We start from the raw sequence: 14,544 nt of genomic DNA, 5'->3' as shown, positions 1-14,544 counted from the left end.
AAAAACACAAATCAATTCAATTATTAACCTGTTAACCGGGCGTGACGCATAAATACGTCAAACGTAAACAATATCGAGTACGGGTGGGACATATGAATACGTCATGAAATATATCGCTCACTCCTTTCAAGAACGTCATAAATCAAAATACTTGATTTTTCAGGAGAATGTTTTTAAAGTTTAAAAATATAATACAATAATAATAATAAAACCCTTATCCGCACCTCAATGGTGCATAGGGCACTGCTTCATATTAACGCAGTGTTATCTTGATCGTTTTACACATGAAGGAAAGGTGATCAGCCCTCCGCTTCAGGTACCAGTCCAGGGTAGTATTGAATAAATATTACAGTGAAAAAATCACTTATATTTATTTGACCCCCCCTGGGAATCGAACCCGGGACATCCAGAACGGTAGTCGAGCGTGCTGACCATTACAATGTATTGAAAATAAATATCATGCCACTTATTGAACTTTTTACTGTGCAACAGATCTTTTGAGGTAAAACCTGAAGGTTTTTTCTCCATTTGAAAAATATTAAGTAAATTTAAAAAATATGTAATTAAACAATACATTTTCTTCAAAATGCAAAAACCAACACTTTCTGCCCTGTAGCGGGTAAATATTAAGTTAAAAATATGCCGCTTTTGCTGAGATATAGTGCATTTTCTGGGCATTCCGAAAACATGCACAACTGAAAATTGACGATTTTCGATTTATGACGTTCTTGAAAGGAGTGAGCGATATATTTATTATATTATATGTACGGACGTATATTTTTCGTATAACAAAGGCATTAGTCATCCATACATGTCTCGACATGAATTTAAGACACGGAGTGAATCAGTATTCGCGCCCGTTACAAGTTGCGTAATTGGACAGCGGACCGCCCGGTTAACAGGTTGACCAATGGTGCATGCTACAAAAACGACAAATAAAAATATAAAAAAAGTGCAAAAGGGAAAATATTAATTCAGAAAGTTGTTACGGAAAAACGAAAAATAATTACAGCTAGCTTAGAGAGAAATTAACATTGATAAAAAAAGCGAATTATGTAAACTGATATAAAAATGCACATTTGACTTTATTTAAATTTTATGTGAAAACCTCATTGTTATACATTCCTTTATCCTCCAACCTTTATTCGTACCCAACGGTGCATGGGGGACTGCGCCATATTGACAATTTTTTTTATATAGTTAATTACACAAAGGCAGGGTGATCAGTCCTTCTTCAGGTACCGGTATAAAGTGATATTAAATAAATATTAGAGTGAAAAATCACTGTTATATATTTATTTTGACCCCTGTAGGAATCGAACCCGGTACAGTAGCTAAATCACTACACTGCGGACATTTTTTACACAATTTTGTAAGGACAGAAGATGTTTAAAGATAATTCAATAAAAAATCTTCTTCTTCAAACCCTTATCCGCAACCGATGGTGCATAGGGCACTGAATCATATAACTGCAGTATTTATCTTGATCATTGGCATAAGAAGGAAAGGTAATCAGCCCTGCGCTTCAGGTACCAGTCCGGGGTAATATTAAAAAAATGTTAGAGTGAAACATCACTTATATTTATTTGACCCCCCCTCTCCCGGGAATCGAACCCCGGACCTCCAATACGGTAATGGTCAACACGCTCGACTGAGCGTGCTGACCATTACACTACCGAGGCAGACAAATGGGTAAGAAAATGAGGCAGCAAATGTGTAAAGAAAGGAATAATTTCTAATTATAGTATTTACATAGTTTGTATAACAGTAAATATTTCTTTATTTCCTTAGAAATAATTTGATTGATAAAATATAAGTGAAGGCAACTAGGAATTTTTGATATTGCACATATCGCTCACTCCTTTCAAGAACGTCATAAATCAAAAAAACTTGATTTTTCAGGAGAACGTTTTTAAAGTTTAAAAATATAATACAATGTGTTAAAAATAAATGTCAAGCAACTTCTTGAACTTTTTACTGTGCAACAGATCTTTTTAGGTAAACCCTGAAGGTTTTTTCCCCATTTGAAAAATATTTAGTTTATTTGAAAAAAAATTAAACGATACGTTTTCTTCAAAATACAAAAACAACATTTTCTGCCCTGTAGCGGGTAAATATTAAGTTAAAAATATGCCTCTTTTGCTAGGATATAGTACATTTTATGGGCATTCCAAAAACATGCATAGCTGAAAATTGACGATTTTTGATTTATGACGTTCTTGAAAGGAGTGAGCGATATGTTACGATATTTATGTCCGTCTCTCAATGGGTTTAAACATGAATTAAGTATTTGATATTAAAAAAAGTTCATTCACAAAAAATGTTTGCATTTTGATAGGAATTCACATAGAAAATAAAGCATTACCATTAACAGTTGAAAAATATTAGAAATTTAACAGAATGTAAGAAAAGATGAAAGAAATATTTGTATTTTAATTTGAAAAGGTTGAGATAGAGCAACGGATTCGATAATCAATCAGTCTTTAAAATATTGAATACATTCTAGAAAAACATTCTGTAATAATTTCAATGTGATATATTGTATAAGTAGGGAATACACAAAATGCTTTTAATCACCGTTTTTTCCTTCAATCTTGACTTAACTAACTAACTAACTAACCATCACGCTGCTTCACCGCAGGGGTAGGCAGAGAGAATCGAACGCCACACCACTCTGTCTTTGCAAACATTCTTTGCCTCTTCTACATTCATGCATCTCCTCATACATACCCGACGATTATTACGACTCCTGACCCGGCCGCTTTCAAGTATTTGACATACCTGATTGTGCCAAGTTTTCCCCGGTCGTCCTCTGCTTCTTTTTCCAACTACATTCGCCTCATAAATTTGTTTAACCGTTCTTTCTTCACTCCTACGCTCCACATGTCCAAACCATCTCAACACACCTTTCTTAATTTTATCGATAATGCTTATCTCAGCCTTACATTCTTTCCTTATTTCATCATTCGAACATCTATCAAACATCGTTTTGCCACACATTCGTCTGAGGGATCGCATTTCGACTGCGTTCAGTCTGCTTTCATCCTTCTTTTGCCAACTCCATGCTTCGCTTCCATACATAAGGGTTGGAACCAGAACTCCATTGTGTACTGCCAGTTTAGCTTCCGGTGATAGATTTTTATTTGCTAAAACTGATTTTAGTGCACCATTCACTCTGTTCCCAGCAGAATGCTCAATCTTGACTTACAAGTATAAAATAAAATAAAATCTTCAAGTGAATATATATAAACATTTCTATTTCAAATTAAACCAGTCAGGGATTGAACCCGTAACATTTGTATTGCTGTTTGGCATCTAATACTATAAATGAACGAAAAAACATACTATCTTCAAAGGAAATTTTCGCGTGCTACGAACTTTACAAAGTCTAAATTTAGAAGGGAAAGGAGGCAGTCCATTAATTTGAGAATTTAAAAAATGGCAAATATGTATGGCATTTTTCTTACTTTTTCATATACAATATTCATATACTTTTTCATATTGTAACATACTAACTTTTGTTCAGATTATAAATATTCAATACTTTAACTGACAACACTTTGAGTGTGTCCAAATACTTGATCAGAAATCTGGATTATCTTCAAGTAGGAGTTATTTTTTTATATTATTTTTTGACATTCCAACATAGATGAAGAAGAATATGGAAGTCTGGGTATTTACAGGGCTTACGACAGTCATAGGCTGGTTTAAATGACCACTTTACATACGTGTAACATTCACCAATTCTACCCATGATTGACAACCACACTACTCGAATTCGATATAAAAGATCCAAGAAATTGAGTAGTGTGGTTGTCAATCATGGGTAGAATTGGTGAATGTTACACGTGTGTAAAGTGATGACTTAAACCAGCCTGTGACGGTCGTAAGCTCCGTAAATGCCGAGACTTACATATTCTTTTTCATCTTTGTTCAGATGTCAAAAATGATACTTTAACTGACTTTTTAAAAGCCCCTATCATTCAGTTACAGCTTATACAACACAGTTTATCATGTTTCTTCTACCAAGTGTCTAAAACTCATGTTTCAGTGCCTATAACTACTACATATTGAATGGCAAAAAGGCAAAACGATTTTCATGCTGAACTACTGGAAAACTCTTCGTAAAAGGCGTGGCAAGTTCAGAAATCCGGTTACTACGGTTACCTGCATGTCGCTGTTGGCAACACTGGAGGCCCGGTCGGCCTCGGAGTCGGTGTGGTGGCCGTTAGTGGGCACGGTGCCCTCCAGGCCCGGCCCAGGGCCGCAGCGGGGATGCCAGATTGCTCCTCCTAGAAGAGTAAAGGAAACATCTCAACATAGATAAGAAGTATTTCCTGTAACGACAACCTCAATCTGAAACTTTGGCAAATAACGGTTAGGTGTTATGTTTATTCAGCACTTCTATTTTTATACGGAGTTGAATCGTGGAATCTTCAGCACTATGAACCTAGAGGCATTACAAATTTTTCAAATATTTTTATTTGGGAATTGCATTTATTATTTACCTTTCTTATTATATACAAGGTTTATAGATCAATTAGTGGATTTTTATTTCTTCTAACTAAATAAATATGTTTTTATTTGAATATGATTTGGGAACAGGAGGGATAATCTAGTGTGGGCCAATCAGGAAATTCTCAACATTTGCTCATTGCTGGGAGGAAACTACGTAGAACTCCTCAGGAGAAGACGGACTGTTGACTGTCATCAGCAGACCTTCCGTTCCACTTGAAGAGGGTTTGGCATTTTGTGTACTAGCTTGGTTTATGTTACCAATGTCACTATTATTATCATGTATGAGGCATTCCAAATGTGGCTACATCGTAGAATGCTACGCACTCCATGGACCGATATGGTCAGCAACGCAAATACGCTTCAAAGAGCAAGACCAGGGAGACAGTTGCTGACTGATATCAATGTCCGGAAGGCGTCCTATCTGGGGCATGTGCTGGGAGGAGACAAGTACGAGCTATTGCACCTTATAGAGGGTCCTCCTGGACCTCCTGGCTCCGGAATATACGAGTTTGGACAGGGATCAGGACCGTCGAGGCGCTGTTTAGAGCTGCCCAAGACAAGGACAATTACTCTCAAGTGATAGTCGACGTCAGGGGGATCTGACATGACACGCAGAGAAGAAGAAGACACCATTTGAACAAAGGCGAGATTCATTCTAATCTGAGGATAAATTATTAATTATTAAACCATATCCGCTCCCTAGGTGGAGCATGTGGAGTCCACAAATTGTCTCCGGGCTTTTCTGTCGGCTGCCAGCTCCCTTGCATCCTCCCAAGACAGATTCGCATCCCGAAGTTCTGACGAGAACTGCCGACGAATTGTCAGCAGTGGTCGTCCTGGGCGGCGCGAACCTGATGCCTTGTAAAAGAGGCAAGCGTGATGGCGGCTCTCGGGAGGCATGCGGAGTACATGGCCAAGCCAAGTTAATCGCCATTTCTTGACGAAAGTTGTGACCAAGATTTTCTGCGTCCTACGCCTTATCTCTTCATTCCTCAAAAAAGAGGATAAATAAGAATAAAAAATAGAATGATACCTTGAAGGAACATTTCCTCTCCATCGCCAAATGGGTCGCCGCACTTGGTGCAGCGAGCGCACGTCGGATGGAAGTGGTGATTATCACCCGCCTGAAATTGGAAACAAAATATGAAATGACATTAAATTACTATTCTTACTACTTTTGTTTTTATCCACATTTTGAGAGCGTCATATTTTCTCCATTCTGCTGTTTTATAACATTATTTCATAACATAAATCATAATAAAAATTCCGCATTTTAAACGTAAAAAAATCAAAGGAATCTGGTAGGTCACAATAGACCTAATATAGTCGCAGTGACGCAGAGATGCAAGATCCCTTGACCACATATTAAAAAAAAGGGGTTGGTCCTCACCTGGAGCACCTTCCCAGAGATGAATCTCTGGCAGTAGGCGCAGCGCACGCCGTAGAGGCGCTGGTAGTCCTTCTCGCAGTACGGCACGCCGTCGCGGCCCATGTACTCCCCGTGCAGCACGCACTTGCACGCCCGGCACGCAAAACACCACATGTGCCATTGTCTGCAATCGGGACACAATCATTCAAACATCAAAAGAGCGTATCAACAACAAAATAAAACTTTCCGGGAGATGGACGTAAATTAATGTCAGTGCGAATTTTTCTCAAAAGAGTATCGATGTTAATGAACGTAGAAGTCCATCTTTCGGTTGGTATTATGCAACTTGAATTTTGTATAATAATGACATCTGTGGATATTTGTATGTAATTTTGTCATAATTTGAAAATAAGATGTGTTTTACTTTTTTAATCTACTACTACTACTACTACCATCACACCGTTTCACCGCAGGGGTAGGCAGAGAGGATGGAACGCCACACTCTTCTGTCCTGACTTACACTCCTCGCTTCCTTCACATCCATACATCTAGTCATACATGCCCTCTGATTACGCAGACTTTTGACACCGCCAGAGTTAGGTTCTGATTGATCTGATCGTGATCTGAAGTCTTTTTCGGTCGTCCTCGTTCTGTTTTCCCTCTCACATTCGCCACATATTTTTTCTTAGTCATTCTCTCGTTATCCATTCGCTCCACATTTCCATACCACCGCAAAGAACTCTTCCTAATCTTTTCAATTATTCCTCGTTCAGCCTTACATTCCTTTCTTATATCTTCGTTTTTAATTCTGTCATACAATGATTTTCCACACATTCGTCTGAGGGAGCGCATTTCAAAAGCGTTCACTCTGCTTTCATCCTACCTTTGCCAGTTCCATGTTTCGCTTCCATACATTAGTGTCGGTACCAGCACACCGTTGTGAACCAAATCAAATGATACTTTTTTAATGATTTTTAAATAATTTCTATCTTCATAAAACATAGATTTAAAATCATGTAAAAAGAACTGACTCCCCAGTGAAAGTCGGACATTAATTATTGTACTCCCGGAAAGGTAAAATAACTAACTAACTAACCATCACGTTGCTTATCCGCAGGGGTATGCAGAGATAATAGAACGCCACACCAATCTGCCTTGCAAACAACATTCCATACTCATGCATCTCCTCATACATACCTGTCGACTATTCTGACTCCTGAACTGACCATTCTCCAGTATTCGGAATACTTGATTATGCCAAGTTTTCCTCGGTCTTCTTCAGCATTACCAATCATATTTGCTTCATAAGTTTGTTTGTCATTTGATTCACATGGCCAAACCATCTCAACACTCCTTTCTATCCTCTTGTACCTCTCCTTAATTAATGTAAACCGCAGAATAAATTGGTGTGCTTATACAAGGGTAATATTTACCTATCCAATGCAACCAGCGCTTGCCCTTCAGAAAGCTCCTGATTACACCCGGCACATTCTGAAATGGAATTTTTATATTCTGTTAATATTATCTGTTTAAAAGTGAAATTCATCATGCTCCACATATAATAAAATAATAAACCCCCTATCCGCACCCCAATGGTGCATAGGGCACTGTGTCGTATAAACGCAGTGTTATCTTGATCATTAACACATGAAGGAAAGGTGATCAGCCGTCCGCTTCAGGTACCAGTCCAGGGTAATATTGAATAAATATTACAGTGAAAAAATCACTTATATTTATCTGACCCCCCTGGGAATTGAACCCGGGACCTCCAGAACAGTAGCGGAGCGTGCTGACCATTACACTACGGAGGTGGACGTAATAATGTGATTTATATGAATAATATGATGACATTTATAATGTGATTTTGTTTATTGTTGCAGCATTCATTTTGTGGTAAGACATGATTCAATTGTGAATGAAAACACTCGTTTTTTCTTCTTCTTCTTTTTCCATGTTCGCTCCCTAGGTGGAGCATATGGCCAACACGAGACGTCTCCAAGTCACTCTGTCACGCGCCATCTCCTTGGCTTCCTCCCAGGTCAGTCCGGCGTCTCGAAGTTCCGCTGAGTATAGTAGTATAGTTTTTTACCACATGAGTATTATATTTATTTTTAACGACTAATTTCAGAAGCTACACGTGCTTCCATCTTGATTGAATATAAATAACAGCATTAATAAGGATAATAATAATAATAATAAAACCCTTATCCGCACCCCAATGGTGCATAGGGCACTGCGTCATATAAACGCAGTGTTATCTTGATCGTTTACACATGAAGGAAAGGTGATCAGCCCTCCGCTTCAGGTACCAGTCCAGGGTAATATTGAATAAATTTATCTGTAAAGTTTTTAATTTAATAAAAAAATTGTGTAACTATTTAACTAATTTATTGAAAAAGGTTATCGCTATTTTTCCGTCCCAAATTCTATGCTATCTATCTCGACTTCGAACCTCCGAAATGAAGACTCTCCGATCCGTAACCGGAAACACATTGCGAGACCGAGTAAGAAATACCGACATTCGAAGCATGTGTAAGACGGAGGATATCGTGAGGAGGGGACGACAACGAAGGCGATACTGGAGGGAACATATAAACAGAATGTCAGAAGACAGACCCACGTATCACCCTCCAAGGCATCCTTAAAGGACGCAGATCCTCAGGCAGACCTCCGAAAAGATGGAAAGACAGCTGGGAGTCGACATCCCAAGAGCGACATGCGGATGCACAAACAGATCCCTAGGATCTACATAAAGAAGAAGAAGAAGAAATTCTACGGCTCAAAGAGTTAGACATGGATTCAGATGAAAGTATTGCGAGAAGTTAAAATTTTACCATTGGGATTACTAGTGGTGGGGCTCGCGGCCTCGTTGCGGACAATCTCCTTGACGGGAACCATCACACACTTCTGGCAGAGCACCTCCTTCCCGGTGTACGTAACCTTCTCGCCAGATGGGAACGCTTGTCTGGAAGATAAATATGAAAAATTTAAAACGGCAACTCTAAGTATAGTAAGGCGTTTCAAGTAAGTAATTTAGCCTTTTGACTGATGACGTTTAACCTTTAGACGCTCATGTGCCGCGTGTAATAAGGGTAGAGCCCAGCACTAGCATTTTTGAAATACAGTGAAACTTCTATCTATCGTTCCTCGAATAATCGTTTTCCCGGATGTGTCGTTTATTTCTTCTACCCCGAATTTATTTCATACAAAAACAGATCGCATCGATCGTTTCTATCCACCATTTTACCGCATTCATCGTTTAAATTATGCCACATATTTTATATAATTTGTCTGTTTTTTTACTTTTTTTTTAATTTTCTCAATTTTGTTACATTCGACGACAATATTTCAACGTGTGGGATACGGACTATCGAAAGCTTGTGTGATGGATACAGCAGAAGAGGTCTGAAGATCTTTGGGTTCTGTTCAATTTTGTATTTTTTTTTTAATAAATACATTTATTAACATCTAAAACTTGTATTCTTGAAATTTCCACCTACTAATGGTTATGCAGATTGGGAGGATGGTATCTTTACTCGATCGTATCTCCTTGTGTATTGACTTCTTTATCCCGCATTCATTGTTTTCCCGCATTCATAGTTTATTTCAATAGGTCCCTTTAAAAACGATAGATAGAGGTTTTACTGTATTCGCACGACTTGCTACCCACGCGTAGCTGTTATAATAATAATTATATCTCTCTAAAATTAGTCGTCCTATTTAGCTAAAATAAAAAGCATTATCAAAATAAAAGATTGTTTATAATTTACCATATAAAGTAGTACCGTAACAAAGTAGGTTTGTTTTATTACGGTGCGGCTAAAACGCATCTCCCAAGAGCCAACCTTGTAATGCAGGTATAAACACTAATATTACGCATCCTTCAATCATATCAGCCCGTTGAGGTCCACTGCTGGACATAGGCCTCCCCCTTCCGCCTCCACTCCTCCCAATCCTGTGCCGTCCCCATCCACTGTCTTCCAGCAAACTTCCTGATGTCGTCCACCCATCTCATCGGTGGACGTCCTTGAGGCCTCTGGTTCCTCAGTCTCCACACCAGAACGCGTTTCCTCCATCTGTCATCGGTCATTCTGGCTATGTGACCGGCCCATTTCCACTTCACTCTACCACGTCACAGACCTGTGTCTGGCGTCAGATCCAATCCTTCCTTTTTCTGTCTCTTAATGTTATTCCAAGCATAATTCGCTCCATGCTCCTCTGTGCAACTTGCAACTTATGGGAGGATTGCTTGATCAGAGTCATTGTTTCTGCGCCATAGGTTAGGACGGGTAGAACGCATTGGTTAAACACTCGAGTCTTGAGTGAGTTGGGAATGGAGCTTCGGAATGTGGAATTAAGCTTTCCAAAAGCCACCCAAGAGAGATTTATTCTTCTATCCACCTCGCTGGTCTGGTTGTCTCTGCCGATGGTGATTTTGTGACCAAGATAGACATACCTTTCGACTTTTTCTATAGGTAGATTCCCATTGATGTTGACGTTTGTCATCATTTTAGTCTTTACTAAAATATTTATCCCAACCAAAAATAAAATGATTGAGCTAATATTCATATTTTGAATACTATTGTCATAAATCAGTGTAATCCGATAAAAGAAATGCACGAACAGATGAAGAATAAAAGAGTGTGATATTACCTGCATCTTGCACAAGTGAAACATTTCTGATGGTAGGTGTTCCCGAGAGCTGATACCACTTCGCCTTCTACGTACGTGTTGCAAGCCGCACAGCGAGTACCAAACATTTTTTGGTAGTCCTGAAAATAAAACATACATATATACTAAAGGATACACACAATCAAATGGAGCAATGATGTACCAATACGATAGGTTTGGAGATGATAAAAATATTGCAATACAATCCAAAGGAAAAATATTGTTATATATGTGGGCAGAGAAAATATAGTTATATATATATGGGCAGAGAAAATATAGTTATATATGTGGGCAGAAAAAATAGAATACCACACCAATCTGTCTTTGCAAACACTAAAAAAAGAGGCAAACCTCTTCGACATACCTTATTTTTTTATTTCTTTTTTTGACATCTCATCCGAGATGAAGAAGAATATAGAAGTCTGGGCATTTACGGGGCTGACGACCGTCATGGGCTGGTTTGAGTGATCACTTTACACACGTGTGACCTTCACCAATTCTACCCATTATTGACAACCACACTACTCAAATTCTTGGAAGTTCTATATATATGAACCAATTTTGAAACATTCTTGAATCACTAAAACTTCACTAGAGACATCTATTGGTATCTCACCAGTAGATGTCTCTATCTATTGGTGAGATGAAAAGAAGCTTTTTATTGAGCAGAAACTCTTTTATTAATATGTGAGGTCCAAATCCTGGATTATAATCACAAACAAGAGAAACGCCAGAAAATATCATTTGCATTTTTATTATTTAAGCTTATAATTTGACCAGATAATTTATTTACAACATTTTCATTGTTCTGATCATGCCGAGTCTTTTTCGGCCGTCCTCGTTCAGTTTTCCCGCTCACATTCGCCACATTATTTTTTTTAGTCATTCTCTCGTTATCCATTCGCTCCACATGTCCACACCACCTTAAAGAACTCTTCCTAATCTTTTCAATTATCCCTTGCTCAGCCTTACATTCCTTTTTTATATCGCAGTCATACAGGAGAAAGTGACCAAGTGCATTTTTACAAAAACGTGATTATTGACTGTTTTATATCTTACTAACATTATTTGCGCTGAAAAAAATCCCAAAGGATTTTAAACTTGTAAGTATAATATATTGACTTGTTAAAAATGACTAACTGCATTGATGTTTAATTTCTTGCCAAGCAAAAGTGACTTAAATGGCCCTCCTAAACATGAGAGAGTACGGCTATTATCCTTGGCTCTACCCGACCCAGTTTCTCCAGGGTATGCTTGGCTACAATAGTTTAGAGACTAGAAGGAACGTGTATTTGATTACGCATTTTTATCGATTGTTGCGCGGTATGATCGATAATCCTGAAATTATCCGGAGCATTGGTCTGTATGTTCCCGATAGTTACCTAAGACAGCGTCGGAATAGATTGTTTCACATTCCTATACACAGGACCAACCTGCCGATGGCTATGCCTGTAGGAAGAGCTACCGCTATGTTGAACAATATCACATTGGATATTGATCTGTTCCATGTGTCCGAAGGAGTTTTCCGAAGCGGGATTCTTCTTCACCTTTAAGTCTTCTTGCTTACTTTTACATTTAATATATACGCCTTGAATATTGTTTGTTATGTATATATTATTTTTTTATTGAATAAATTTAATTAAATTGAATTGAATTTTACGTTTTGTTTTTTTATTTTATTTTTTATTTGTATATATTTATTTAAATCACAATTTATACATATTTAGAACTTTCTTCTTTTTTTTTGCAGAGACCCACCAAGCCACCTTGTGTGTCTTGTCGGTGGAGTTCTTTTTTAATACGTTTTTATTGTTTTTAACAATTTTAACCTAATATACACACAAAAAAGAGAAAAAAATTAAGAATAAAAACATTTTACAATTTTCATAAAATTAACTCTTGATCATTTACCCATTCCTTTATTTTGCCTTTGTTCCATATTTTATTTTGACCTCTAACATCCGTCGGCAACAACTTTAAAATGTTCGGAACGATTTATTGCAGTGTTCGACTCCCATATTTAATGTTAGTTGGTCACTTTCTCCTGTACGACTAAGATATCTTCATTTTTAATTCTGTCATACAATGATTTTTCACACATTTTCCATGAAGCTTTGGTTTTTAAGAAGAAATTTTTCACCAACGTATTATTTGATTGAAAAATTAACCGCGTTTAGATAAATTCCAGGAAGAAGGATAACGGACAGATGGTAGTAAGCCCTTACCTGCGGACAGTAGTAGACTCCGTCCTTGCAGAAGAAGCCGCCGTGAGAGAGGGTGTGGCCGCATGTCCGGCACACGAAGCAGCTCATGTGGAAGTACTTGTCCGTGACCCGGAGCACCTCCCCGGAGCACTTCTTCCCGCATGCTTGGCAGAATGTCTTCCCTGAAACAAACATTAGACAATAATGAGACATGATAATCTTTATGATAAAAAACTAGCTAACTAACCATCACGCCGCTTCGCCGCAGGGGTAGGCAGAGAGAGTAGAATGGGGCTAATTGATTGTCCGAATGACATCCCATTCATATACACGTCAGTAATTGCCAATACCAATCAAATATTGGGCAATGATTTTGGTGCTATGGACACCGCGTCATATCGATGCAGTCTTATCTTGATATCGAGTCATATGATGACAAATAAACAGTCCTCGCTCCACATTCATTGATCTGGAAGTGGATGTATTTGAGAAGATGATTTGAAGAAGAAAGAATAGGTTAAGGAGCTCAAGGCGAAGGCATCACTGCTTTACGGTCTTCTTCGATCTTAGATCTCGCATATTTCTCTTATCCTAACTAACTAACTAACTAACCATCACGCCGCTTCTCCGCAGGGGTAGGCAGAGAGAATAGAACGCCACACCACTCTGCCTTTGCAAACATTCTTTGCCTCTTCCACGTTCATGCATCTCCTCATACATACCCGCCGATTGTTACGAATCCTAACCTGACCACTTTCAAGTATTTGGCATACCTGATCGTGCCATGTTTTTCTCGGTCTTCCTCTGCTCCTTTTTTCAATTACATGACAATTTCCAAAGACATTATCTTTATGATAAAAAAAAATAATAAAAATCTTTTTTTAACATAAAGATAATTACATTATCTTTAAGATAAAAAAAAGGAAAAATGAGATTTGAAAGCAGCTTTTTAAAAAACTATAAATAGGGTCTATTCAGTTTTTTTTTAATTCTTCATCTTCTTTTTGTAGATCCTAGGGATCTGTTAGTGCCTCCGCATGTCACTCTTGGGATGTTGACTCCCAGCTGTCTTTCCATCTTTTCGGAGGTCTGCCTGGGGGTCTGCGTCCTTCAGGGTTACCTTGAAGGGCGATACGTGGAAGTCTGTCTTCTGACATTCTGTTTATATGTTCCTTCCAGTATCGCCTTCGTTGTCGTCCCCACCTCACAATATCCTCCGTCTTACACATGCTCCGGATGTCGGTATTTCTTACTCGGTCTCGCAATGTGTTTCCAGTTATGAATCGGAGAGTCTTCATCTCGAAGGTTTGAAGTCGAGATTTTGTTAAAATTGTAAAAAAATAATAATAACTATATTTATAGATTTACCGTTTAATTTGTAGAACTTCATTAAGGTTTATATATTAAATTTTAAAGAATAAAATAACAACTATGTAGTTTCTTCCCCATGAATTTCATCTGACCAGTAACCGGGTTTCGTCGTAACCGACATCATCAGACTGATGCAAAATCTACATAGTTTTTTCTATAAAATGCAGTTCCACTAAGAAATATCAGTACAAAATTTAAAGCTACTAAAAAAATATTCAAATCAAACACTGATTTTTAGAGTCTACTAAATTGTATTTTATTATTTAAAACACATAAAAATTTAAATTGTGACAATTGTTTCGCCTTGTGGTGGCATTTTCAAACTATTGTAAAACATTTATCACAAACTGTATTTTTATGTGATTTTAATTATAAAATACAATTTAGTAGACCCTAAAGTGAGTGTTTGAT

General features: G+C 37.8%; 1 protein-coding gene across 14 annotated transcripts in view; it reads right to left on the bottom strand.

The window, feature by feature from the left end:
• The window catches only part of Unc-115a (actin binding LIM protein Uncoordinated 115a), a 211,033-nt gene that overhangs the window by 38,922 nt on the left and 157,567 nt on the right, over window positions 1-14,544 (bottom strand). For all 14 annotated transcript variants that reach the window (XR_015838729.1, XR_015838728.1, XM_088272509.1 and 11 more), the window contains 7 exons: window positions 12,784-12,944; window positions 10,541-10,659; window positions 8,722-8,852; window positions 7,321-7,378; window positions 5,909-6,071; window positions 5,552-5,642; window positions 4,168-4,292 (listed from right to left, as the gene is read on the bottom strand). Coding sequence is in view for 12 of the 14 variants with exons in the window: in XM_088272509.1 (XP_088128635.1) it covers window positions 4,168-4,292; window positions 5,552-5,642; window positions 5,909-6,071; window positions 7,321-7,378; window positions 8,722-8,852; window positions 10,541-10,659; window positions 12,784-12,944 (848 nt within the window). In the remaining 2 variants the exon portion in view is untranslated. The remainder of the gene's footprint in view (window positions 1-4,167; window positions 4,293-5,551; window positions 5,643-5,908; window positions 6,072-7,320; window positions 7,379-8,721; window positions 8,853-10,540; window positions 10,660-12,783; window positions 12,945-14,544) is intronic.

The sequence above is a fragment of the Brachycentrus maculatus genome, unplaced genomic scaffold (genome assembly GCF_059751285.1).
Source record: "Brachycentrus maculatus isolate JH-2025_06_01 unplaced genomic scaffold, ASM5975128v1 h1tg000503l, whole genome shotgun sequence".
Classification (NCBI taxonomy): Eukaryota; Metazoa; Arthropoda; class Insecta; order Trichoptera; family Brachycentridae; genus Brachycentrus; species Brachycentrus maculatus.
The sequence above is the reverse complement of the archived record's forward strand: the minus strand, read 5'-3'. Positions and strand labels throughout refer to the sequence as shown.